This window comes from Schistocerca piceifrons, chromosome 1 (assembly GCF_021461385.2).
Source record: "Schistocerca piceifrons isolate TAMUIC-IGC-003096 chromosome 1, iqSchPice1.1, whole genome shotgun sequence".
Classification (NCBI taxonomy): domain Eukaryota; kingdom Metazoa; phylum Arthropoda; class Insecta; order Orthoptera; family Acrididae; genus Schistocerca; species Schistocerca piceifrons.
In genome coordinates this window covers 217,658,397-217,685,946 of record NC_060138.1, presented here as the reverse complement: position 1 = coordinate 217,685,946, position 27,550 = coordinate 217,658,397, and the positions used below count along the sequence as shown (strand labels likewise).

Below are 27,550 nucleotides of genomic sequence, written 5' to 3'. Positions count from 1 at the left end.
TAACGCACATTGGAAACGTGCATTCGTCATCGCCATACTGGCGTATCACGCGGCGTGATGGTATGGAGTGCCATTGGTTACACGTCTCGGTCACCTCTTGTTCACGTTGACGGCACTTTGAACAGTGGACGTTACATTTCAGATGTGTTACGACCCGTGACTCTACCCTTCATTCGATCTCTGCGAAACCCTACATTTCAACAGAATAATGCACGTCCGCATGTTGCAGGTCCTGTACGGGCCTTTCTGGATACAGAAAATGTTCGGCTGCTGCCCTGGCCAGCACATTATCCAGATCTCTCACCAACTGAAAACGTCTGGCCAATGGTGGCCGAACAACTGGCTCGTCACAATACGCCAGTCACTATTCTTGATGAACTGTGGTATCGTGTTGAACCTGCATGGGCAGCTGTACCTGTAAATGCCATCCAGCTCTGTTTGACTCAATGCCCAGGCGTATCAAGGCCGTTATTACGGCCAGAGGTGGTTGTTCTGGGTACTGATTTCTCAGGATCTGTGCACGCAAATGGCGTGAAAATTTAATCACATGTCAGTTCTAGTGTAATATATTTGTTCAATGAATACCCGTTTTTCATTTGCATTTCTTCTTGATGTAGCAATTTTAATGGCCAGTAGTGTATTTTCGACTACCAGATGAAAAGTCCAGATATCTCCAACAGTTAAAAAATGTGCGACATCTATAAATTATAATAATTTATCAGACAAATCTTAGGCACTTTCGTGTCTCCACATTCATATGTTTGAAATGTGTTCTATTAATTTGTAAACGGAAAAGAGTTTAAAATTTTTTGTTTATTCCGCATAATCAAGTACTATTTTACTTTGAGATACCCTAAAAGAACGTTAGCATATTAGTTATTTTATAATTATTTTTTCGTATTTTACTGTTTCTGAACTTGTATTCAATGGCCCTAGAGTATCTAAAAGTATGGATCTCTGAAACGAAACCGCGTATCTAGTGTAATGTAATGTGTCTCACACTTTGTAATGACAGAACTAAATTAATTCATTGTTTGGATTTTCACGTAACGACAGCGGTGATACGGTTGCTGCAGTCGTATTACTGTAAAGTCATTTGTTAATATTTTCCTGAAAATTTATATCTGCTTATTACAATAAATGGCTACGTGGATTGCGAAATTAATATCAGCTCCATATAACTAATGTATTTTAGATTACTAGATGGAGAATCCAGGTATATGCAACAGTTTAAAAAGTTTGACATTTATAAAACTGTTATACAATAACTTACAGATAAATCTTCGGTCGGTCCAATTACAACTACAGAACACGTTTCTTTCGTAACATCTTCAATAACTGCCATAACACTTGACGTTAATTGATGTTCTTTAACTAAATAAGCAATTGGTATTCTCTCCTAACATTGTATTCAAATACTTACGATTTCATGACTTTACAACCTTGTGGTTCGTTAGTCAATCGTTCTTCTATCCATTATAGTGTACTGTGAACTCGTGATATACTTGTGATACACGACCCGATTGCAGTTACTCGTTTGTCGATGCAAAACCATGCCAAAAACGAATGTATAGCGACTGTGGTGGTCATCATTTACTTCATGTTTTTATTGCATTAATTGACAAAAATGAATTTTCCTTATATTCACAATTGTAGTGATCGCAGAACTCCAGTTAGTCACTTCGAAAGAAGAGTAATTGAATCGTCTGTAGCAGTGTCCTTATGTTAACTATAAGAAATTCATTAATGCATTTGTAGCAAGGAGGAGGAAAACAACTCTCTGGTTATATTGATTGGCTTATGATGGCATCGACACTTGTGAATAGTCTAATGGTTATTGTTACATCATATGAGTGAATATGGTAATCTTCTAATAGAATAGCTCCGATTTCCACAGACTTGTGTCTGTCTATTTAGTAAGCGCGCTGTACTTTTCCCGTGGAACTAAAAGAAATCTCGATATCGTACATCTTTATATGGAAAAAGCACTGCATATCGCATCTTTTCATAGTAATTTTGCAGCAATGGCTGCAATAGCCATTATCCCGATATGACAGCGAATCGCTATGAAGAGCTCCTAACAGAAAATCTAATATTCTGTTACCCGTGCACATCGAAGAAAAACGTCAGATTTAAGTACTGTTCTCGAGGTTTCAGTAGTACCACTCTCAAGACTACGTAAATTTATATTTCTCTCCGGAAGTCTTAACTGAATTACGCAGCCACTCTGTATTTCCTGCAGTAAATGGCATTGCCATCACTCAAGAAAAATTTCCTCATATCGCGCCACACGTATATTAGTGCGTCCAGCCCTTATTCCTTGCTGCTAACTAAATATGGAAAGGTGGCGTTATTTCGACGTTACCTTTATGCAATGCAGTCACTTATTCGGAACCATTTATACTCATTTTCATTTTTAGAAGTGAAGATGAAGCAGTGAACGGTTCTCATTTCCTTCGTTGCTTTTACCGAACACGACACTTACTTTTCAGTACAACGTTTCATTTTCTTTCCGTTGCGATAAAAATTATTTCTGTTACCGATGGATCGAGGTCTTTGCGGAAGTCGTTTTCAAGACAAAAATAGATTTTGAAACTACAAATATCTTCTGTAGAACGTTAGAAGAATAAGATTTTTAACGGCAGACGAGTATCGTAAACTTAAAGCTATAAAAAACGTATGATAAATGTAGGAAACCTTTCGTTTGTGCATAGGTTTGTGCATGTGCTTGTGCATAGGCGGTGCATTATTGTTGTGCGAATCTGTTACGAAACACGAGGTTACCGTGGAAGTCGTATTGGAAGTGTAATGCAACAGTTGTGTGTATTCAAAGAAATCCACACCGGATTTTGACTTTTGCAAATAAGTACCTCTCATTGAAAAATGATGTGTATTGCAAAGTTAAAATATTTTCAGCAGAAATTGCTTCAAATACTTGTCATCGGTAGCTGGTAAATGCACGTATGAATCCACCAGTTTCACTGGATGCAATTTGATATATTCGTTTAACAAACTGTTTTATTTACTACTTTTTTTAATTTGGTGTGCAAAGGTAATCCATTGACGGATTGGAGAATAATAGGCTAGGCGCTTTCTTTTCATTTGCAAGCTGAATGATTTGTACAACGATCACTCAAGTTCAACCAGCCACACGGGCGACGTGTACGCTATCTCTGACCCCTTTACTGCCATTTTTGTTATGTTTACGTCAGAATCTTCTACTTGGTGAATTACTCACATAGTAAGTCCAGTTCCGCAGAATGCTGTTTGTAGTACGGTTTAGGATATAACATACAATTATCACAGGTAAACATCGAGCAGAATTCGTATAAGACATTGAACGGATTGCGTATGCTTACAAAGTAAATTTGCGCTATTGATTCTATCGGTTTCAAGTTTTTTTTCCATATAGAGTTTGGACTGCTCCAGTTACCAGAGCGGGCAAGTATGAAAAGAGAATGAGTTTTTTTAAACTCGAAGTAAGAAATGTTATTATTTAACTTTCCATTGCTATAAATGCTGTCAAGGGCGGAGAAACAACCGACTTTTATTTTTTCTAGCATTTATTCTGTCCATCTGCACAGACATCTTTCTCAGTAATTCTCGATATATTATTGGAATGTTTAAGGATAATGTTAGAGTTGTTAACAATTTTATTCCTGTTTTTAATTTCAGTGCATCAATTTGTTATTAGATGAAGTTGATTTTATGTTATCAACAGTTGTAAAACCTCTGTTTCTGTGTTTTACATATCTTACGTGCGAAGAAAATGTTACGCCATCAAGTCCACAGTAAGATTTGTTTGGATGCAGGAACTGCAGATTAAAGCGAAAGACATCGCAAACAAGTAGGACACAGGAGAAATATGAACAAATTGGAGGAACTAGAGGATGCAGAGAGGAAAAGAAGACAACAGAAGACGAATAGTTGTCTTTGAGAGTTGATATAATGAAGGCCGCAGAGGATTAATCGATCTATACATCGAGCAAGCAATAAAGGAAACCAAGAAAAAGGGGGAAGAAATAAAAACTTTGAGATTTGCTGAAGACTTGTACTACTGTCAGAGATGCGCAAAGGACTTAAAAGAGTGAATGGTGCCTTGATAAGAGGTAATAAGCTGAACATGAACAAAAGTTAGAAAGTGATAATCGAAAGTAATCGAATTCAGTCAGGTCAAGCTGGGGGAAATAGGTTAGAAAATGAGACAGTAAAAGTAGCAGGTGACTTCTGATATTTAGGCAACTAAATAACAGATGGCGGCCGATGCAGAAAGGATATAAAAGGAAGACTGGCAATAGCAAGGAAAACATTTTTGAAAAAGAATAACTTGTTCACATTTAATATAAATTTACGATTTACGAGTTTGGAGGCCTTTTCTGAAGGTATTCCTGTGGACTGTAGTTTTGTTTGGAAGTAGAACGAGGGCAATAAGAAATTGAGACAAGAATTGAATAGAATTTTTTTGGAATATAGCACTGCAGAAGAATGTTGAAGATCAGATGGATAAATCTATTTACTGATGAAGAAATACTGAACAAATTTGGGGCATCAAGAAATTTATGATTCGACTAAAAGAAGGAATCAGTTGAAAGGGCACGTCCCGCGACATCAAGGAATAGTCAATTTGGTAACGTTGGGAAGCGCGTGGACTAAAAATTGTGGATGGAGACCTGGGCATGAAGTTGTCAAATAGATTTAAATGAGTGTAGGTTGTAGCAGTTATTCGGAGGTGAAGACGCTGTCACAGGACAGAAGCGTGTGGAGAGTTGCATGAAACCAGTCTTCGGACTGAAAACCGCAACAGCAACAACAGCGGACATGACTGGAAACGTCCGTGATTAAATCTCGTGCGTTATTGAACTTACATATTTCTTGTATTTATGTACAATATTTTCGTTCACTTCTTTTCGATACCGCTCCTAGTGCCTTGATAATAACGGTACTGAAAGAGATTCATGAAAAGCTATGTTTGGAACTGTTGTGAATAATGGGGAAGACAAAAATGAAACGACTGGATCCTTTGAATTGTAATGTTTCAGGAAGCTCTTGAAGATCTGATGGACTGATCAAGCAGGGAATGAATATATTGTAAAATGTATGAATGGTAAAAAAATTGGCGAGGAATCGAAGAAATAGAATGTATGGGCACATATTGCTACAGATAGCTAATTAGTGGCAGGACTGGATGAAATGCATCGACCGAAACAGCCAAAACAACCAGTCTTACTACCATCACCAGGAACGGTTTCATACAGGCATTATAAATTAATGAGAGAGCTCAGACGCTATTGCCTTCTTAAGGGACCATTCGGAGGAATTATGGTAGAGTTAACGGCCGCTTCCCAGCAGCTGACAATTGTTTTGTGACAAAAATTTGTTTCGTGGGGGACCTTTTCTGCCACTAGTACAGTAGCAAAGCAGGACGTAAAATGTGGAATTAAGAAGGTCTAAAAGTGTTGTTAATTAACTACACTACTAATGCTTGTGTAAAGTCCGAATGAGATTTTCATTCTTTTCAATCGCTTAGCGTATTGAAATAGAGAAATGCTATTAAGTTTGGTAGCAAAAATTCCACGTCAACACTTCTATGTCCGATATCTAAATTCTAGTCTAAACTGTGTTGACGAAGGAGGTTACGTATATCAACAGCTGGAGCACGTAAGAAGTAGTATACTACTAGTTTTTAGCCTTGACACACGCACGCACACACACACACACACACACACACACACACACACACACACACACAAACACAAACACACACACACGGTCGTCATTCTAACTATCGACACCGCTACTGAACAGTCATACCAGTATCAATCTTAAATGGGGTAATTCTGAATTTTACCGGCTTTTAGACGTTCATGTTTTCGTTTTTGCTTGCATAAAGTGAAGGCCGAGCCCGTCAAACAGTGTTGGGTTACAAGAAAAAGCACAGTCTGCAGCTGACGTATCATGCGCGAGACTCTGTCATTACCCCTCTGCCCTCATGAAAGGAATTCTCTTTAATTTTCGTCGTTTCTCGAATAAATACCCAGTAGTATGAACTGAGGATCTTCGATGCATATTTCTGTTAATATTTATTGGATTTTAGATAATTCGTGTCAGACACTCAGGAATCGAACTCAGGATCTTTTCGCTACTGCCAACACCAGGAGTAAAGAGCGGAGGCAGCCACTGTGTCATTACGACAGTAACATTATCCTCGACAGAATTCCGGTAATGAGGGGCGTCATCAAATCTCTGCAGCGTTAAACGTGAAATTCACAGTGTAGGTATTTCGATTTGTGTGTATATTAGTCTGCTTACTGAAACTAGGAGCTTCTCGTTCGTCTACATTAAAACACATTTTATCTTAGCAACATTTTACTGCTTTAGCAGCTATCGCGTCTTTGATGGGCCGGATCAGTCACTGGGTACAGGTTTATTAATCACGTAAATAGCAAACGCACAGTACATCCACCAAAGTTCGGAGGAAAGGAAGAAAAATTAGACTGCAAGGTTCCGTCGATGGCTACATCTTTATTTATTTATTTAACCAGTTCTGATTAGGACCATCAAGCCCTCTCCTACATCGGATGACGGTTTCACACATGCAGTACCTTTTTCACGTTACAGCTGCCTAAGAAATAATAATTTCAGTATGAAAAATAGTGGTAAATGGTTTGAGTGTGAACAGTGAAAATCTGAGTAAATGATACTGACTTTTTGTACTACTGCTGCCAGTAATAGTAATAACAATAATAATAGCATTAAAAGCAGAGCACAAGCTTCGATTGTTTTTTTTTTCCCCTTCTCAAGCTGCTGCCCCCCCCCCCCCCCCCTCAGCTCCGTTGCCCGTCCCTGGGCACTTGAGGCGGACTTTGTCTTTATTTTTTTTCTTTATTCTTTATGTGGCACTTATTCCAATTTGATTAACAAAAATACACACGAATTGTGAAATAGGAAATTATAATAGTTGTTTTTAAGAATAGAAAAAGAAACAGATGATAGGATAAAGTATACAACGGAGTTTAATTCCGCCACTTTGGCGTCTGAAGGTGAAACCATCGGAATGTTTCCGCGAGCCATTGACGTCCGGTCTCCTTTAATTTTCCTTTGTTACTTTGTTTATCCTAAGAGTTGTAACCTAACTGCGTTACTGTGTTTAGAATTGTCATTATCTAAATCTAATATATACGAGGGCGAACTGAAAGGAAATACCTAACAACTTTTAATGTGAAAATTCTCAAAGCTTTTTAAATGGAACTAATGTTATTAACATTCTACGTCTTTATTCTTCATGTCTACGTATTTCGAGCCCACTGCTGCTAGAGGGCTCCGAATCCTACTTGTAGTGTGTGACATACCGGTGTTTGACGTAACTACGTTCGGTGCGTGAAATACAACGTCCTGTAATCGAGTTTCAAATTCGAAGAGTTCGGCCACACCCTCACCTCTCTCCAGCAATCCGACGCCTTGGGTTCACTGCCGTCGATCATCCTCCATACAGTTCCGATTTGGCCCCGTCCGATATTTACATCTGTTTCCAAAACTTAAAGTACACCTTCGAGCCGGCCGTTGTGGCCGAGCGGTTCTAGGCGCCTCAGTCCGGAACCGCGCTTCTGCTACGGTCGCAGGTTCGAATCCCACCTCGGGCATGGATGTGCGTGATGTTCTTAGGTTAGTTAGGTTTAAGTAGTTCTAAGTCTAGGGGACTGATGACCTCACATGTTAAGTCTCATAGTGCTGAGAGCCATTTGAACCACAACTTCGAGGACTTCACTGTAACACTGTTGAAGCAATGCAAGCAGATATGTGGCTGTGGCTCCGTCAACAAAGTCAAACATTCTACGGTGTTGGTATCGCGAAACTGGTCTGCCGTTGGGAGAAATTTGTTCATCGCAGTGGTGACCATATTGAGAAATAAATATGCAGACATGACGAATAAAGATGTTAAATCTCAATAACGTTTGTTTTATATAAGAAGCTTTAAGAGTTTTTACATAAAAATTCAGAGGTATTACTAACTTGTACTTGTAGGTACAAGTTTTGTGGTGACGCCAAGTACAATACCGGTCGGTACCTATGTTTGGCGTATACGTCTATTTACACGTTTATAGCGACACTTGGGAACAATACCTGTAACCGGTCATTGTCTGTTTCTAGATTACACCTATTTATTTACAAGGAGAGACCACGACGTTCGGAGCAGGGATTTAATACAATCTTTATACACTTTTAGTAGTCCATTAGGACCATATAATTTGCAAGTAGTAAGGCGTACTACATAGGCGATTTCGAGAAAATCACAAGAGAAGTTTTACGCTTCAATGACATAGAGATGCATTGCTACCCTGAACACGAAATGGCGGCGGTCATATGGTTCGAGTTACAGCTCCGTAATCGGTAGATCGCTGGATCGAGTCCCGCTCAAGTTACATTTCTTATGTTTTTTCAACGCTAGTCATATTATTTAATAAATACTACATTTGAAAGGTAATAAGATGAAAAGACATGTCTATTTGCGTGAATGTTTATTGAATTCCCAATATTATTTGGTTGTTTGCTAGTTTTTATTATCACAACAAATACTGTAACTATCGACAAGTAGATGACCAAACACACAAAGTTTCCTGAAAATGTATGCCTGTCGTGATTTCTGAAATCCCATAACCTGTAATCGGGTAAGGTACCTAGAATTGATTCTCACCTGGACACTACGTTCTGCAGACACAGGTTTCAAGGGCGAAGAACAGACTTGGAAAGTCCAAATCAAACATCAATAAATAAAGATGTAATTTGTTCAGTAATGCAATAAGTTAGAGTATGCCAGAATATGAGGGTAATGTACGATTAATGGTCGGATGCGCTTTCGACATTCCTAGTTGCAAGATGATATTTTTCGTACAAACACAGAAAAGATAAATTAAAACCGCACGTGCTGTTTCGAATGAATGCAATTTTCCCGTATGAAAAAGTACTCTTCGGATTTTCTAAGGAAAAACAAAGCTCTTTGAAATTTGGAAAATTTATCTTTCTTCCGACAATTTGGATGCAAACCATACGTAACGCATTTTCGTAAATATCAGTGCCGAAAATTGACGAGGTACGATTGACTGAATTTTAGTATCACGTTCACGAGAAAAAATTTCTCGTTCGTTTTCAGTCAAATATGAACAAGCTTGTAAATGCTTGATAAAGTTTTAAACTTGTCTACAGAAATAAAAGTCGCATACTATTTGCTGTGGTAATAAAAATTAATGGCTCTGAGCACTATGGGACTTAACATCTACGGTCATCAGTCCCCTAGAACCTAGAACTACTTAAACCTAACTAACCTAGGGACATCACACAACACCCGGTCATCACGAGGCAGAGAAAATCCATGACCCCGCCGGGAATCGAACCCGGGAACCGGGGCGCGGGAAGCGAGAACGCTACCGCGCGACCACGAGCTGCGGACAATAAAAATTACTAAGCAGCCAAATAACATTGGAAATTCAACGAATGTTCGTGCAAATAGATTTGTCTTTTCATAATATTACATTTCACATGTAATATGTATGAAGCAGTGTCGAAAACTGTAAAATAAAAATAAAAAAATTCGAGCTGTTCTCGGTCCAGCGATCCACCTATTACGGGGCTTGAACTCCAACCACGTAACGGTCTCCAACTCACGCACAGGGTCTCGACACATCGGTACATCATTGAGCCGTAGAACTTCTCCTGCGATTTTCTCGAAATCGCCTACGTAGTACAACGTCACATTATGTTGTCTGAATGGACTATTAAGTGTACAAAGTCTGCAGTAAATTTTTGATCCGAACATCGTGGCCTTGTAACGGTCCTAGGATTCACCAAATTCAACAGGAATGTTTTAGATAATATACGGGAAATCAAGACCTTAATGGCCCGGACCTTGCTATCGCCTCTGTAGCTCAGTCGCCAACATGTCCAACTGCACTGATTGCAGTGCGGAGGGCCTGGGTTCGATCCCCGGTACTTGGTGAAAAGACTAGAACTGGGTGCATTCAGGTTGGAGGTGCGTACTGTGGAGATACTTTAGCGAGAACTAGCGGCTCCAAGGTCAAGCAAACCGACGACAGCCGGGAGAGCCGTTTGCTGATTTTCCCCCCCCCCCCCCCTCCGCCAAAAGCGCATCCCAGACGCCATTGGCAAAGGAAGACACGGCGGTCGGTCGGTCGATCCAGTTTTGTTCATTACGGCCAAAACCTGGAGCTTCGCTTTACATGTTCGCTACTTCACGTGATCACTGCCTGACCTAATGCTCCATTTAGGTCGGTACTGGGAATTGAATCCAGGGCTTACATGGTCGTATCTGGAAACACTGAATATTTGTAACCGTTAAAGCAGTCACTTTACATTTACTACGTCACTATAGACCTTAGGAAGTATATATGCTGACTGAAGCGATGAATCGAAATTTGTACCAACTCCGGGATGTGAACCCAGGTCACCCACTCGCTAGGTAGATACGCTAACCACTACACCAGCCTGGCACCGTGGCTTTGCAGAACTGCACAGAATACCCTAGCACATCTCCCTCCTCAAACCAAATTCCCATTCATGCGCTGGCCGGTGTGTCCGAGCGGTTCTAGGCGCTACGGTCGCAAGTTCGAATCCTGCCTCGGGCATGGATGTGTGTGGTGTCCTTAGGTTAGTTAGGTTTAAGCAGTTCTAAGCTCTAGGGGACTGATGACCTCAGAAGTTAAGTCGCATAGTGCTCGGAGCCATTTTTTTCAACCCATTCATGCCTCCATTTTGCATACCCCTGTACACTCGAACAGCGTTGCACAGGCTCTCCAACTGTATGGGAATTACACCTCAACATCGAACGAAATGGGCGATCCTGCCTAAAACCCAGACACAGCTGCTTTAATCAAATGGAAATATATGGCTCCAGAGACGTTTTCAAATCTCAGACATCCGCGATTTTCATAAATGTTTGAGACATGAAAATGTCTCTGGACCCGTGATAGATTCATTTGCATTAGGAAGTCCTCTCAGTACTTTCTTGCAATTGTTCTGACATTTCACGATCTTCCCTTCTCGTGCTGCAGACCACGGGCGCCTCTCGCGTATGTGGATGTGGCAGGGCAGTAGAAGGCGGCAGCAGAAAGCCACGGGCGCGAGAGAGTGGGGACCCGCTTAAGCCGGCGTTCCAGCGCGTGATTTCGCGGCAGCGTGTGCAGGCGACAGAAGGAGCGCGTCCTCGCTTGGCCTGCGTGAAATCCTCCGAGCAGTATATTTCACGCCCACCTGCATTTGGTCGTTGCTTAAATCCGGTAGCTCGAATTCTGATAAATAGTCGGCGGCCGATATTTTAATGCTGGCTGGCTGGCTTGGAGAGGGGGAGGGGGGGGGGATCGGGTCGCGCCGAGGCGTCCGCAGCACTGCGCGGCTTTGTTTGGGCGGCGGACAATGGGCGGCGCCGCCCTAATTGTGGCGGCTGAGTTAGGGCGCAGGTGGGAGAGGGGGAGGCCAGCGGCGTGCCGTATCGCGGCAGCCATCTGGCGCGCGGGCTCGCAAATCATTAGGCAAGACGCGCCACAGGACTCGCTCGCCAGCCCGGCGCTGCCTATCTGCGCGCATCGCCGCACCTGCCGTGTGCTCCGCACCCAGCGCTGCCAAGTGCACGACTGCTCTGCCACTGCAAGAGGCGGCTGGCACCTTCCCGAGGAGCCTACTGACCAAGGTCGCCAGCGTAGTTGTCTGCCCACGTCGATGTCCCACGTGAAGTTTACATCCGTCCTCTGCAAACGGAAAGTGTTCATAGCATTGGGAACTTCCGATCGTACCACGTATCAGGGCGCTCCCACTCTGCGGATTTGCTCGCGCGATTAACACGCAGTTCCCACAAGGTATCTCGCACTGGCTATTTGACTGCGCGACGCGCCGTGCACTCGCCTGTCTCCACGCCTGGTCGCGGTGATCCAGCCACCTTAAACCCTGGTAATTTTTGGAAAATTTGGAAATTTGCGGTAAGTTCCTGTGGGACCAAATTGCTGAGGTCATCGGTCCCTAGGCTTACTTAATCTGACTTAAACTAACTTACGCTGAGGACAACACACAGTCCGCAGCTCGTGGTCGTGCGGTAGCGTTCTCGCTTCCCACGCCCGGGTTCCCGGGTTCGATTCCCGGCGGGGTCAGGGATTTTCTCTGCCTCGTGATGACTGGGTGTTGTGTGATGTCCTTAGGTTAGTTAGGTTTAAGTAGTTCTAAGTTCTAGGGGACTGATGACCATAGATGTTAAGTCCCATAGTGCTCAGAGCCATTTGAACCATTTGAACAACACACGCACCCATGCCCGACGCAGGACTCGAACTCCGACGGCGGCAGCCGCGCAGACCGTGGCAATGCGCCGAAGACCACGCGACTTACGCCGGCAATCAGTGCGGTTCCAAAAAATGGTTCAAATGGCTCTGAGCACTATGGGACTTAACATCTGTGGTCATTAGTCCCCTAGAACTTAGAACTACTTAAACCTAACTAACCTAAGGACATCACACACATCCATGCCCGAGGCAGGATTCGAACCTGCGACCGTATCAGTCGCGCGGTTCCGGACTGCGCGCCTAGAACAGTGCGGTTGCAGATCTAAGACGTGTATATTTATATTGTCTATTGTCAAACCACAATTTATGAAAGATGTTTATATTTTATTAATAGGATTAAGTAGGAATATTTAATATTTGTCATTGTGGAAATTATTGTCGTAGCAGGGAATGTCTGCACCAAAGTATTGTTGGCGGGAGAGACCGCACATTGATATAATTTTAAAAAGGGCAGGAGAGACCACGTATGGATGCATTTTAAGAAAAGAGCGCCAGAGACCGTGCATTGATATTTTTGTAACGGTAGCAGGGATTGTCTACACCAGAAAGCGTTGTTAGCGGGAGAGACCGCACTTTAGCGTTCGTAGGAAGTCAGTAGTAAACAAGATGTGAAGCGAGTTGGTATAAGTCTGAAACGAGAGGTTGAGAGGAACGGTGTGCCTGCCAGCCACCAGCTATGATTTACAAGAGATTATAAACGGATGTACAGAGACATCAGCTAACTATTATCATAAGAGGAACTAATATTAATGAATTAATTTATTTTTTTTTGAGAAACTCGGGACTACTGAGGGTATGTTTGCGCAATGCTAGTTGTAAGATTATTGTAAAAACTAAGTCCCATTTGAACGTTTGTAAAATCATTTCATTAGCAACAGTAAATATCTGAAGGTTGATTTTCAGAATAAAATTAATTTTTGCCAGCAGTATTGCATTACTGATTATAATCCATCCCAGAAACCATCAACGTAAAACTTTGCAAAATTTTGTTGTTGTCAAGAAAAAGTTTAACTATGAATTACGTAACTTCAGTCAAATTAATTAAAGGATAACGTCAACTTTGCTATTAAAGAATAACGTCAGCTTTGGTAATAGTGCCCGAGCGGTTCTAGGCACTTCAGTCTGGAACCGCGCGACCGCTGCGTGCGCAGGTTCGAATCGTGCCTCGGGCATCGATGTCCTTAGGTTAGTTAGGTTTAAGTAGTTCTTAGTTCTAGGGGACTGATGACCTTAGCTGTTAAGTCCCATAGTGCTCAGAGCCATTTGAACCATTTGGTAATAATTATTTTGACAGCCCACCGAGTATAGTAAAACAGAGTAAGTATATTCATGTCGCAGTTCCATGTAGCGTTCAGATGGCGATCCGGTAACAGTAAAAAAGATGAGGAACAGTTTTGGGTTATTGCAGGTAACGACTGAGGGCCACGACAATGACACGTTCTATGTTTCGTCGAAATAATCAGCAAATCACTTTTAATAAGCAGCATTTAAATTTGTATGCGAAGATTGTGCTTATTATTATTGAGAAAGAGAATTAATTTCAAAGAGAAGATTTCATTTGTTATTATTAAGCAAGAGATAGAAATCCTAAGGGAAGGTTTCATAGGTTTTTTAGAAGGGAAGGTTGCGTAACAAAAGAGATATAGAGGAGACGGGAAGGTTTCACAGAGATCGGGGGTAAACACTTTCCGACTCGCGTAGCTGTGTTGCATATGTCGTTTCTTAGCGCTTTGTGAATCAACTGCAGTTTTTTCCTCTTTTCTGCTGCAAAAATGACTTTCGATCTGGAACATCTTTGATGTAATTTGAAACTCAGGAAATAAGGATATCAGCTATAAGATAGAAAAACGTAATTCTTGCAAGGAGATTTGTAAAACATCTGTTCATGGTTTAGAAAATAAACCAACTGATATAGTCATTTTTGACAAAATGAATTAAGAGCTGTGTTAGATTCTATACATGCGTACGTGAATACACCCTTCTGCATGAAAAGGGCTTTGTTCCTCACGTTGTAAATGTGTCTTTGCGGCTTCGTTACAGCGACGTAATTTCTGAAACAGCTTTGTTTCTGTAATAATGCCCTTTCAGTCGTGATCATCTTTGCATGCCATCTATGGGATACCTAACCCAATGTGCGTCACAGTCCGCTTTTCATAGTTCAGCTGTTGTTATTTCCGAACAATGTTGTGGAATGTAAAATGACGAAGTATTGAATTGAAACGTAGTGAAAGTAACAAGGACTTTTTATTTTCGGAATCTGTTGTTTCTAATTTTGAAAAGGCTTGATGATCAGTGAAACCATTTTGTTTGTAGGCCTACCTCGATTAGAGTTACAATACTATGAAAAAGTATGAGGAAAAAATAGAAACGACTTGAAACACTACTGAAAACGTAACTTGACCATGCGAATGAACCATTTCCTCAAGAAAATGACCTCCTTCCAAGATTTTGGATTTTTTTTTTTTCAAAGTGAATGCAAAACTTAGCAAATGGCAAAATATCCATTTCATTCTTTGGTTTAGACATTGGAAATCCAATCCTGTTACATACCAAAATTATAAATTTTTCTTTTCTCTGTCAAATTATTTCCACTGGACTGATGTTGTATGAACAAAAGCTTCATCCCCGACGAAGCAACGAAGCAGAATGGAAGAGCCTCACCTGAGTCAGAGAAATGTCGAGACTTTGACAAGTTTAACTCAACGAGAGGAAAGCCTCAAAAAGTGGTTCTCCTGTATAATCAAAATATATGCACATATATTCTTTGATATGCTACCTTTCCTTTCACCGGTAGTTTCCACTAAACCTAGGAGAATGCATATTGATAGAGAAAATGATTCTGATCCTCAGGATTTTCATATGAAACAAAGGATGACAGGGGGGGGGAATCGTTTCAGTAAACATCAGGGAAAAAATTCATAAAAGCCCAAAGCAGATGACCCTGATAAATATTTTGTACTATTATTATTAGCTGATTTGAAATCTGTGTCACAGCATTTGAAGATGAACTCAAAATTTGGAATAATGTAATTTTGTGTAAGTAGAACAGGTCTTACAGTTCACTCGAAAACAAATTTTCAGTTCACTCCACACATACCTGTATCTGAATATTCAAATCCATCCATCCAACCCCAAGTACATCAAATTGCGATGCCACACTTTCACTTACATGATCGGATTCACCAGTTGTCTCTGATTTATTCTCTGCGTAGCGTAAATATTAAAGAGCTGGTTCATCATATTTTAATGATATATCGGAACAAATTACTGTTAAACCTACCTCAAAAATAAATTTATATGAAAAATGAACATTTTATTTGTGTAGTAAAAGAATTTTACAGAGTTTTTTCCAAAGTCCTTATAAAGCGTAAAAAAACATCTCCGTGTTTTTCTCGACTGGTCAGCATAGGATCCCAGTATTTTCGTTGACATCGGTGGCATCTGTATTTCCTTTTCATTAATAAAGCGAAGAGCAACACTTCCCCGTCAGAATTCGTTTGGTAACTGTGTCGCACAAGTGCACAGACAGCTCTCGCCACAGAGCTTCTGGCGCGCGGTTCAGCCGCATGCCCGGCGATTCAGTCGCGCGGCTCAGAGGCGTGATAGTCGCTCACTGCAGCGATTGAACCGCGTGGCTGAAACGCCGCGATGAAGTCGCCAGTCTGAGAGCTGCGTTAAGGGTTTCTTTCCAATGGATCCGCGTATGAAGCGCGGGACAGCTGACTCCGTGCACGCTGCAACAAGCCTATTGAAGTCTTGACAGCCCCTACAGGAACAATTCAGGGAGGGCTCTAGTCTATTCCTAGGTTCCTTACTTAATACTGACGAATTCAGGAGGTGATTGTCTGTCTGACGATTACCGATGCAGCGGCAGTTAATTATATTTCAGTTAACTCTCTGTTAACATTGTCCTCTTCTATCCTACTTCTTTTAATCTGCTTACCAATTTGATCATAGTTACTTATTGTTTTCAAATACGTTCCACCATGAGCAAACATATTTTTTCTCGTTTTTCTCCCCTGACGTGTTTCGCTGACACTGGGCCATCATCAACTTTTTTTAATTTTCTTTTATACTTTGCATTATAGCTGTTTATCTTTTGAAGTTTGCTGTCAATAGCCACACAGAACACAATATTCAAAATTTATGACTACGAATGTGAAAGTGTTGTGGTTAACATTATTTTATCTGAAGCATTTCGTGTGTGGGGGGGGGGGGGGGGGGAGGGGCGCAATATATTTACTCTTTTACAGGTTTCCATGTTGTCTTCACACTGTGAAACTGCATTTTAAAACACTATCTAACTCTTTCCAAGTTAGGAAAACAAGGTGGCGAACAGTTTCATATCTTATGGGTAAGAATTTCGAATCTTGTTTTGCCTTAGCCTTTGAGCGGTCTCTCTATCTATCTCTTCTTTTTCTCTGCGGTGCGACTACGGCACCTGCCCGAAAGAAACTAACAGAAATATTTGTTTCTTTAACGTGGTAACATTAAGGCACTAAACCCCCTTCTCTTTTATTTGTCCAGGCTTTCACTATAGATTGTCATTACATATATTGTCATACGTCCTTGTGGTATAATATCAATAGCCGCGCGGGATTAGCCGAGCTGCAGTCATGAACAGTGCGGATGGTCCCGGTGGAGGTTCGAGTCCTCCCTCGGGCATGGGTGTGTGTGTTTGTCCTTAGGATAATTTAGGTTAAGTAGTGTGTAAGCTTAGGGACTGATGACCTTAGCAGTTAAGTCCCATAAGATTTCACACACATTTGAACATTTTTATAACATCATTAGTGACATCTGGTTTCCATGGAAAGTGGCTGGAGTTCGTATGAATACTGCTAAATAACATTAAACTTCAGACACCACAATCATGTAACAGTTTTCAATCGTCTCGCACTTGCACGACCAAAACATCATCCGAGCAGGTATTCCGCTGACATAAAGCAGTTTGTGACTGATGGGAAGTCGATCGTGAAGTGACTGAAACATATGTCGACAGTTGAAATCCATGAAAACGAATCCAAAGGAGACCCAGCTCACGAGAAGGTTGGGGATGAGGGGGAGTGACTCACGATTTCCAATTTTCACCCACATCTTTAATGCCATACATATGTCTATCCTTACTATTACATAATTGCAAGTCGTTTAATATTGTACCAAAAATCTCGAAAAGCGCTTGACCAATTTACTTCATACTTTTACGTGATACTCTAGTGAATATTCAGGCGGACATAGGCTACTTTTTTTTAATATATACGAATACATACGCAATATATAAAGGGGAATCTCCAGACTGTAGCGCCTAGAACCGCACGGCCACTCCGGTCGGCTGTGGCTAAGTGATCATTTGAGTGGGGGAGGGGTAGTGCTTGCCAGTACTTTCGGGGTAGTCAGTCTTCCTGCTATAAACATACATATATATTTTCCTAGTGAAGGGTGTGACGGATTTCTTATCGTCAGTCTGTACCGTCAGCCTGTGAAGTGTCCCTTTTCGTGGTTCCAGTCTTGACTGCAACCAGTCAAGCTGCAATCGAATGGGCTAGCCATCAGAAAAGCAACTGAAAAAGTATCCTGTGTTAAGTGAATTGCGCAATAAAGTAGAGTTGCTTGCTATTTTCCAGACTCTTAATTTTTATGATGCATCATTTTCTAAACATTGCCCTACTAATTTGGATATCAACATAATGTAAAAATATAAACACTTCAGTGAAATACCCAGAAACGCCCGATGCTTTAAAGAATCGAACTCCCATGTGCACTGAGCCATTGCAAACAGTGGTTGCAAACGCACGCGGAGCATTTCTATACAGAGGCGGTATTGAAAAGCTTGTGCCACGATATGGTTCAAATGGCTCTGAGCACTATGGAACTTAACATCTGAGGTCATCAGTCCCCTAGAACTTGGGAGAACTACTTAAACCTAACTAACTTCAGGACATCACACACATCCATGCCTGAGGCAGGATTCGAACGTGCGACCATAGCGAGCGCACCGAGCGAGGTGGCGCAGTGGTTAGACACTGGACTCGCATTCGGGAGGACGACGGTTCAATCCCACGTCCGGCCATCCTGATTTAGGTTTTCCGTGATTTCCCTAAATCACTCCAGGCAAATGCCGGGATGGTTCCTCTGAAAGGGCACGGCCGACTTCCTTCCCTAATCCGATGAGACCGATGACCATGCTGTCTGGTCTCCTTCCCCAAAACAACCGACCATAGCGATCCCGCGGTTCCGGACTGAAGCGCATAGAACCGCTCGGTCACAGCGGCCGGCGCCACGGTATGGTAAGTGCAGTAGTTTGAATGGCGTTTATGTAGAAAAATAGCTGAAGAGTGTACCTTTAAAATGTGTGTAGTAAAATTTGGTGTTCGATACCCTTCTTTTATTTTAAAATTTTGTTACTCTCTGGATACCCTCGTATTCGTACTCTGTTTCTAGTTTCTTGTGTCCGTAGTCGTAGAGTCCTCGTTCTGCTGAGATGACGTCGGCTTACTGGATACAGAGTTGTTATGTGTGCGAGTGTTACATAACAATGATTCATAGTTCAGGTACTACAGATTTTCAATATCATGCAGCTCAGCGTTTGCTGTTGCTTCGCAGAGTATTTGCGGCGATTTAAGAGTTATATAACCCCACTCTTGTGATCTACTGTATAATCACGGCAGATTGGTGAGCTACAAAAGATAAGCGTTCTTTCAGAGCTAAATGAAATGTCGTGTTTATTTACTCTGTGTGTTAATTCATTAACTGTTCACCATGTCCAAACGTTTGTGTAAAAGAAATGTACAGCAGTATCAGTATCGGTCATCCAACTTCAGTTTCATTCTATATCCAGCGAGGTTAGAGACAGTACTATGTAGCAAATTTCGCACCCCGCATTACCAGAAATGTAATCACATTTCCTTCATATATTCTGTACTAGCGACCCTACCAGGATTCACACGGCTGGCGCTAGAAAGGTTGACAAAAATATGAAAACAGCGCGAGAAATGCATGATTGAACATAAATGCATGTGCTACCCAAACGTGCAGGTTGCGCCGTTTCAGTCGACTTCGAAAAAAAAAAAAAAAAAACCAAAACAACAATTTTGTAGTGTCTCAATATGTTTCAGTATGTTACAATTATCAGTCGTGGTCATAACAGTTTTCTGTGTAGTCGTAAGAGCGTTATGTCGGGGACCAGCGAGTTCGAATGTGGACAAACTGTAACTGTTCGTGTGGTGGGTGCTTCTGTTCCCAAGGGAGTCGCGGTGTTCTGTGTTTGAAGAGGCACAGTGACAAACATTTACACAGAATACAGACAAACCGGACAAACGTCGTCCGCTAAGTCACAGTGCGGATGGAAGTGTATGCTAAGTGCTCGTGATAGACGTCACTGAAGAAGATTGTGACGAAAAATAAGGGAACGACAACTGCAAAAGTCACTGCGGAATAGAATTTTGCATTCGCGAGCTCTGTCAGCACTAAAACAACGCGAAGGGGGCTCCATTAGCAGAGAACCGCAGTAATGCAATTGCTCGTAACGTGAAAACGTGGTACTGAAGCAATAAGACATGGTTTATGGGGCATTGGAAAAATGTTATTTGGTCAGATGAGTCTTGTTTCACTGTGTTTCCAACTTCTGGCCGAATTTACCGCGAAGAGTGACATCTGGTTGGGTTTCGGGGATGATTTGGGCAGACATTGGGTCTCTTGTGCACTTTGCAAGGCCGCATTACTGCCAATGATTATGTGACCATTGTTGCTGATCAGGTCCATCTCTTGGAAGAATGTTTGTTCCCCAAGACGACAAGACCCCTGTTTATAGAACTTGTTTCGTCCAGGACGAGGATGAACTGTCGCATCTCCCCTGGGCACCACAGTCGCCAGACATCAGTATTATTGTGCTTTCAGGCGTAATTTGGAGAGAAGGGTGCGTGATTTCTGCCCACCTCCATCATTGTTACCTGAACGTGCCACTGTTTTGCGGGAAGAATGGTATAAGATTGCCAACGGCCTTGTCGCAGTGGTAACAGCGGTTCCCGTCAGATCACCGAAGTGAAGCGCTGTCGGACTGGGCTAGCACTTGGATGAGTGACCATCCGGTCTGCCGAGCGCTGTTGACAAGCGGGGTGCACTCTGCCCTTGTGAGGCAAACTGGGGAGCTACTTGATTGAAAAGTTGCGGCTCCGGTCTTGGAAACTGACATACGGCCGGGAGAGCGGTGTGCTGACCACATGCCCCTCTGTATCCGCATCCAGTGACGACTATGAGTTGAGGATGACTCGGCGTCCGGTCAGTACCGTTGGGCCTTCATGGCCTGTTCGGGAGGAGTTTAGTTTTAGTTTTTATGGTGTAAGATTCCTTTGGAAATCGTACAGAACCTGTATTTATCTATTCTGAGATGACTGGAAGCTTTTTTGAATGCTAACGGTCTTTTATGCCGCATTGAGTATGGTAATGCATTGTGTTTGTGGCGTTTCCACATTTTTGTCTACTATCTGTAGGTATTTACGGCTCGGCGACTCGTTTGTAATATGTAGTCGTAGAGAGAAACTTCATGTTAATCGGTGTATCTATCAATGAAAACCGTATCAGTATACAGCAGTTCCTGAGATTAGCTAAAACATTCAGAGACAAAGACAAGGCAAGGGAGTTTACAATAGCCACAAGCAAAATTTCGTCATTTGCTATGGTCCTAGTATTGCAATTTTAACGGCTAACAATATACTTTTGGTAGTCCACTATACACTGTACTGACAGAAATCATAGGACACCTCTTAATATCATGTCGGACGTCCTTTATCCCGGCGTAGTGCAGCAACTCAACGTCGCAGGGTCTCCATAAATCTTTGGAAGTTCGCTAGAGGAATATTGAATCATGCTGCCTCAATTTTTTTATTTATTTACTTTGGCTTTGGGTTACAAGGACCATACAACCCATAACGGTTATAATGTGCCAAAGAAACATAATCGGAATAAAGCAGAATAGTACAAAATTACGACGTTAGCATACGAACATATTCTTAAAGTAAAATAAAGGGGCAGTTAGACAAACACCAGACAGCCAGCGGAAGTTATATCAATGACACTGGAGCATAATTACAAACAGCAGTATGCAGCAACATTATGACAAACATGCATGTGTTCTTATAGTAAAAGACAAAGCATGAAAGGGTAAACACTTAACACTATACAATAATTACAACAATAGGTAAAGAACAAAATTGCAAATAACACATATAACATTGTCAGAAGTGTAGCATGCAGATTGACGCATTTAAAATAAAAGAGAAACCCGAACTGACAAACACAATACAACCAACGATATGTACAATAGCACCAGTAGAACAGTGACATAAGGTGCACAAAGGAGCAATAATCAAAATTTAATGAACAAATAGAGGTCTGCACGCAAATTAAAACATAAATTACGCACCGGATTACGAACAGGGCTGATGCCATGCGAAAATGAAGAACTCGGCAACTCATAAATGTAATGTAGATGCCAGTGGCTTTCAAATACTCTGTGAGCAAGTTATATTTATCAAAATGGTAGCGTACAAGAGCAATACCGGTGAGGAGGGGGTGAACTCTGGCAACCAATTTCTTATACAAGTCTGATTGTGCAGTCGTGTACTTGAAACATGCCAATATGATGTGGTTAAGACCTGCTACTGCCGTTGTGTCCTTGGCACAGTGCCCAGACTTGATAATCTTCAACCGATATAGGTGCGCGGGGTAATACCGATGTCCCAGCCTCATGCGAATGACGAAAGTCACATGACGTCTACGAAGCTGCGCCGAGGCGAACCGTGGTTGAAAAGAGATGTTAGATTGTATGGCCACCAGGTGGCCGCCCTTTGAGTGCTGAGAGACATGCCATTCACAGTTCCAAGCCTGATAAGCAGCCTTCAGTATCGTCGATGTGAGATCCGTATGAGATCGGCGTTCGGCATAACTGGCCCTCTCTAATAGTCCTCTCGGCAAGGCAGTCAACACATTCATTATGAAGAGTGCCATGATATCCTTAAATCCAGAGTAATTGAACGGCAATGCCCAGGGTCTGCGCCTCTCTTACGGTCAAGACGTCCAGAAGATACCTAATGGTCTGTTTATCAAATGCGGGACGTTCTACGAGGGCTGGAACTTTAATAGTGGCAACTATTTATTTACAGTTCGTACAAAATAGATACGTGTTTCAAAGTTTTACTGACCTATAAGGTAGTCACCAGCATTGTGTATAACCCGCTGCCAGCGATGTGGAAGTCGTAGGATACTCTTGGCAGTGCCAGTTGTGTTGACAGTTCGAGCGGCGCGGTATATTGCCCGACGAATTTGTAGCAGTTCTGAAGCGAATGCCATGAAGCGTTTCCTTCAGCTTAGAAATCGAGTTCAACTTACGAAGGCTTAAGTCAGTGGAGTGCAGTAGGTGGCATGGCACTTAGCAGCCCCATCAGTCAAACAAATCAGTAACAGCTTGCACTGCACGTGCTTGAGCATTGTCCTGCAAAATGATGGCCAGGTCCTGCAGAAAGTGTCATCACTTCTGTCTCTATGCTGTTCATTTTTGGAACACAATAATGGTTCAAATGGCTCTGAGCACTATGGGACTTAACAGCTGTGGTCATCAGTCCCCTAGAACTTAGAACTACTTAAACCAAACTAACCTAAGGACACCACACGTATCCATGCCTGAGGCAGGATTCGAACTTGCGTCCGTAGCGGTCGCGCGGTTGCAGACTGTAGCGCCTAGAACCGCTCGGCCACGCCGGCCGGCACCTTGTTGACAAAATGGGTCCATGGCTTCGGGGGTCTGCGCCACACCCCAAGCCTAAACCAACTCTTACCAACTGATATTGGGTCTCATGTGAACAGGCCACGGTTTTCCAGTCGTCTAGGTTCAACCTATACGGTCACGAGATGAGGAGAGGTGCTACAGGCGATGTCGTGCTGTCAGCAAAGGCACTCGTGTTGATCGCTTGCTGCCATATCCGACGCCTTTAGCTTGAAGTATCTGTTAGCAAAAGCACTCATGTTGGTAGTTTGCTGCCGTAACCGACGTGTTTAGCTCCAAGTACCATTGCGCGATCAAGCTCTGTTAATTCCCGTCGTGCGGCTATAATCACGTCGGAAACCTTTTGACATGAATCACCAGAATACAAACGACAGCTCCGTCAATAGGACCTATACTTGAGTATTGTTCATCAGTGTGGGATCCGTACCAGGTCGGGTTGACAGAGGAGATAGAGAAGATCCAAAGAAGAGCGGCGCGTTTCGTCACACGGTTATTTGGTAAGCGTGATAGCGTTGCGGAGATGTTTAGCAAACTCAAGTGGCAGACTCTGCAAGAGAGGCGCTCTGAATCGCGGTGTAGCTTGCTGTCCAGGTTTCGAGAGGGTGCGTTTCTGAATGAGGTATCGAATATATTGCTTCCCCCTACTTATACACCCCGAGGAGATCACGAGTGTAACATTAGAGAGATTCGAGCGCGCACGGAGGCTTTCCGGCAGTCGTTCTTCCCGCGAACCATACGCGACTGGAACAGGAAAGGGAGGTAATGACAGTCGCACGTTAAGTGCCCTCCGCCACACACCGTTGGATGGCTTGCGGAGTATAAATGTAGATGTAGATGTAGACTGCCCTTTTACACCTTATTTACGCGTTAATACCGTCTTCTTAATATGTGGATACTGCTATCGCGTGACATTTTTCACCTCAGTGTAGCGAAAAAGCGCGGAAGTTTAGATGGAGTGACAATGCCCCCCAAGTGTGTGACTGCGACTGCAGAGGCCGGTGTTGTGTTGGCAGTGAGCAGCGCGGATGGAGGAGGAGGACGACGACACGCACCTGTGCCTCAAGTGCCGGGCGACCATCACGGGGCTGGACAACTACGTGCAGCACCGCAAGGCGGGCTGCCCGCCGTGCCAGGGCCAGGAGCTGCGCGCCGACGACTTCTTCTCCTCGCTGGAGCTGCAGAGCTCCGCCAAGAAGGCCGCCGCCGCCTCAGCCACGCCCGGCACCGCCGCCGGCAGCAACGAGCGCACCGGCCGCGACACAGACGAGGTACTCACCCACCAGTAGCATCCACTACTGGGGCTGTTAGCTCTGTTTCTAATCCATTAACAGTGGTTAACTATGCACTCCTCGAAGCGTCGGAATTCTACATCTACATCTACATACATACTCCGCAAACCATCATACGGTGCGTGGCGGAGGGTACCTCGTACCACAACTAGCATCTTCTCTCCCTGTTCCACTCCCAAACAAAACGAGGGAAAAGTGACTGCCTATATGCCTCTGTACGAACCCTAATCTCTTTTATCTTATCTTATCTTTGTGGTCTTTCCGCGAAATGTAAGTTGGCGGCAGTAAAATTGTACTGCAGTCAGCCTCAAATGCTGGTTCTCTAAATTTCCTCAGTAGTGATTCACGAAAAGAACGCCTCCTTTCCTTTAGAGACTCCCACCCGAGTTCCTGAAGCATTTCCGTAACACTCGCGTGATGATCAAACCTACCAGTAACAAATCTAGCAACCCGCCTCTGAATTGCTTCTATGTCCTCCATCAATCCGACCTGATAGGGATCCCAAACGCTCGAGCACTACTCAAGAATAGGTCGTATTGGTGTTTTATAAGCGGTCTCCTTTACAGATGAACCACATCTTCCCAAAATTCTGCCAATGAACCGAAGACGACTATCCGCCTTCCCCACAACTGCCATTACATGCTTGTCCCACCTCATATCGCTCTGCAGTGTTACGCCCAAATATTTAATCGAAGCGACTGTGTCAAGCGCTACACTACTAATGCAGTATTCAAACATTACGGGATTCTTTTTCCTATTCACTTGCTTCAATTTACATTTATCTATATTTATAGTTAGCTGCGATTCTTTACACCAATGACAAATCCTATCCAAATCATCTTGTATCCTCCTACAGTCACTCAACGACGACACCTTCCCGTACACCACAGCATCATCAGCAAACAGCCGCACATTACTATCCACCCTATCCAAAAGATCATTTATGTAGATAGAAAACAACAGCGGACCTACCACACTTCCCTGGGGCACTCCAGATGATACCCTCACCTCCGATGAACACTCACCATCGAGGACAACGTACTGGGTTCTATTACTTAAGAAGTCTTCGAGCCACTCTCCTATGCTCGTACCTTAGTTAGGAGTCTGCAGTGGGGCACCGAGTCAAACGCTTTCCGGAAGTCAAGGAATATGGCATCCGTCTGATACCCTTCATCCATGGTTCGCAAGATATCATGTGAAAAAAGGGAGAGTTGCGTTTCGCAGGAGCGATGCTTTCTAAAGCCGTGCTGATGCATGGACAGCAACTTCTCTGTCTCAAGGAAATTCATTATATTCGAACTGAGAATATGTTCGAGAATCCTGCAACAAACCGATGTTAAGGATACAGGTCTGTAATTTTGAGGATCTGTCCTTCTGCCCTTCTTATATACAGGCGTCACCTGCGCTTTTTTCCAGTCGCTCGGGGCTTTACGTTGGGCAAGAGATTCGCGATAAATGCAAGCTAACTAAGGAGCCAATGCAGTAGAGTACTCCCTGTAAAACCGAATTGGAATCCCAACAGGACCTGGCGATTTATTTATTTTCAACCCATTCAGCTGCTTCACAACCCCATGGATGTCTATCACTATGTACGAGATTCAAACGGCGGTATGTTTGTACTGTCCTCCTGCGTGAAAGATTTCACAAATGCTAAATTTAAAATTTCAGCTTCCGCTACCGTTGAATGCATGTCAGTTGAGAGCAAATACTGCAGTTGTTGTACATCTACATCTACATGATTACTCTGCTATTCAGAATAATGTGCCTGGCAGTGGGTTCAATGAACCACCTTCAAGCTGTCTCTCTACCGTTCCACTCTCGAACGGCACGCGGGAAAAACGAGCACTTAAATTTTTCTGTGCGAGCCCTGATTTCTCTTATTTTATCGTGATGATCATTTCTCCCTGAATAGGTGAGTAGCAACAGAATGTTTTTGCAGTCGGAGGAGAAAACTGGTGATTGAAATTTCATGAGAAGATCCCGTCGCAACCAAAAACACCTTTGTTTTAATGACTGCCACTCCAATTCACGTATCATGTCTGTGACACTATCTCCCCTATTTCGCGATAATACAAAATGAGCTCCCCTTCTTTGTACTTTTTCGATGTCATCCGTTTGCCCCACCTGATGCGGATCCCACACCGCACAGCAATACTCCAGAATAGGGCGGACAAGCGTAGTGTAAGCAGTCTCTTTGGTAGACTTGTTGCACCTTCTAAGTGTTCTGCCAGTGAATCACAGTCTTTGGTTTGCTCTACCCAGAATATTATCTGTGTTATCGTTCCAATGTAGGTTATTTGTAATTGTAATCCCTAAGTATTTAGTTGAATTTACAGCTTTCAGATTTGTGTGACTTATCGCGTAATCGAAATTTAGCTGATTTCTTTTAGTACTCATGTGAATAATTCTACACTTTTGCTTATTCAGGGTCAATTGCCATTTTTCGCTCCATACAGATATCTTATCAAAATCATTTTGCAAGTCGTTTGGATCATCTGATGACTTTACAAGACTGTAAATGACAGCATAATCTGCAAACAATCTTAGACAGCTACTCAGATTGTCTCCTACATAGTTAATATAGATCAGTAACAATGGAGGGCCTATAACACTTCGTTGGGGAACGCCGGATATTACTTCTGTCTTACTCGATGACTTTCCGTCTATTGCTACGAAGTGTGACCTTTCTTACATGAAATCACGAATCCAGTCGCACAACTGAGGCGATACTCCGTAGGCACGCAGTTTGGTTAGAAGACGCTTGTGAGGAACGGTGTCGAAAGCCTTCTGGAAATCTAAAAATATGGAATCAATTTGACATCCCCTGTCGACAGCACTCATTACTTCATGAGTACAAAGACCTAGTTGTGTTTCACAAGAACGATATTCTCTGAAACCGTGCTGACTATGTCAATAAATCGTTTTCTTTGAGGTACTTCATAATGTTCGAATACATTATATGTTCGAAAACCCTACTGCAAATCGACGTTAGTGATACAGGCCTGTAATTCAGCGGATTACTCCTACTTCCCTTTTTGAATATTGGTGTGACTTGAGTAATTTTCCAGTCTTTAGGTACGGATCTTTTTGTGAGCGAGTGGTTGTATATAATTGCTAAATATGGAGCTATTTTATCAGCATACTCT

At 42.7% G+C, this 27,550-nt stretch overlaps 1 protein-coding gene across 1 annotated transcript in view; it reads left to right on the top strand.

The window, feature by feature from the left end:
* LOC124802362 (zinc finger protein 628) overlaps window positions 1-27,550 on the top strand; it is a gene marked incomplete at its 3' end in the record, with an annotated part of 430,024 nt that overhangs the window by 346,958 nt on the left and 55,516 nt on the right. Inside the window, exon 3 of the mRNA XM_047263160.1 lies at window positions 24,129-24,383. Coding sequence (XP_047119116.1) covers window positions 24,141-24,383 — 243 coding nt within the window. The remainder of the gene's footprint in view (window positions 1-24,128; window positions 24,384-27,550) is intronic.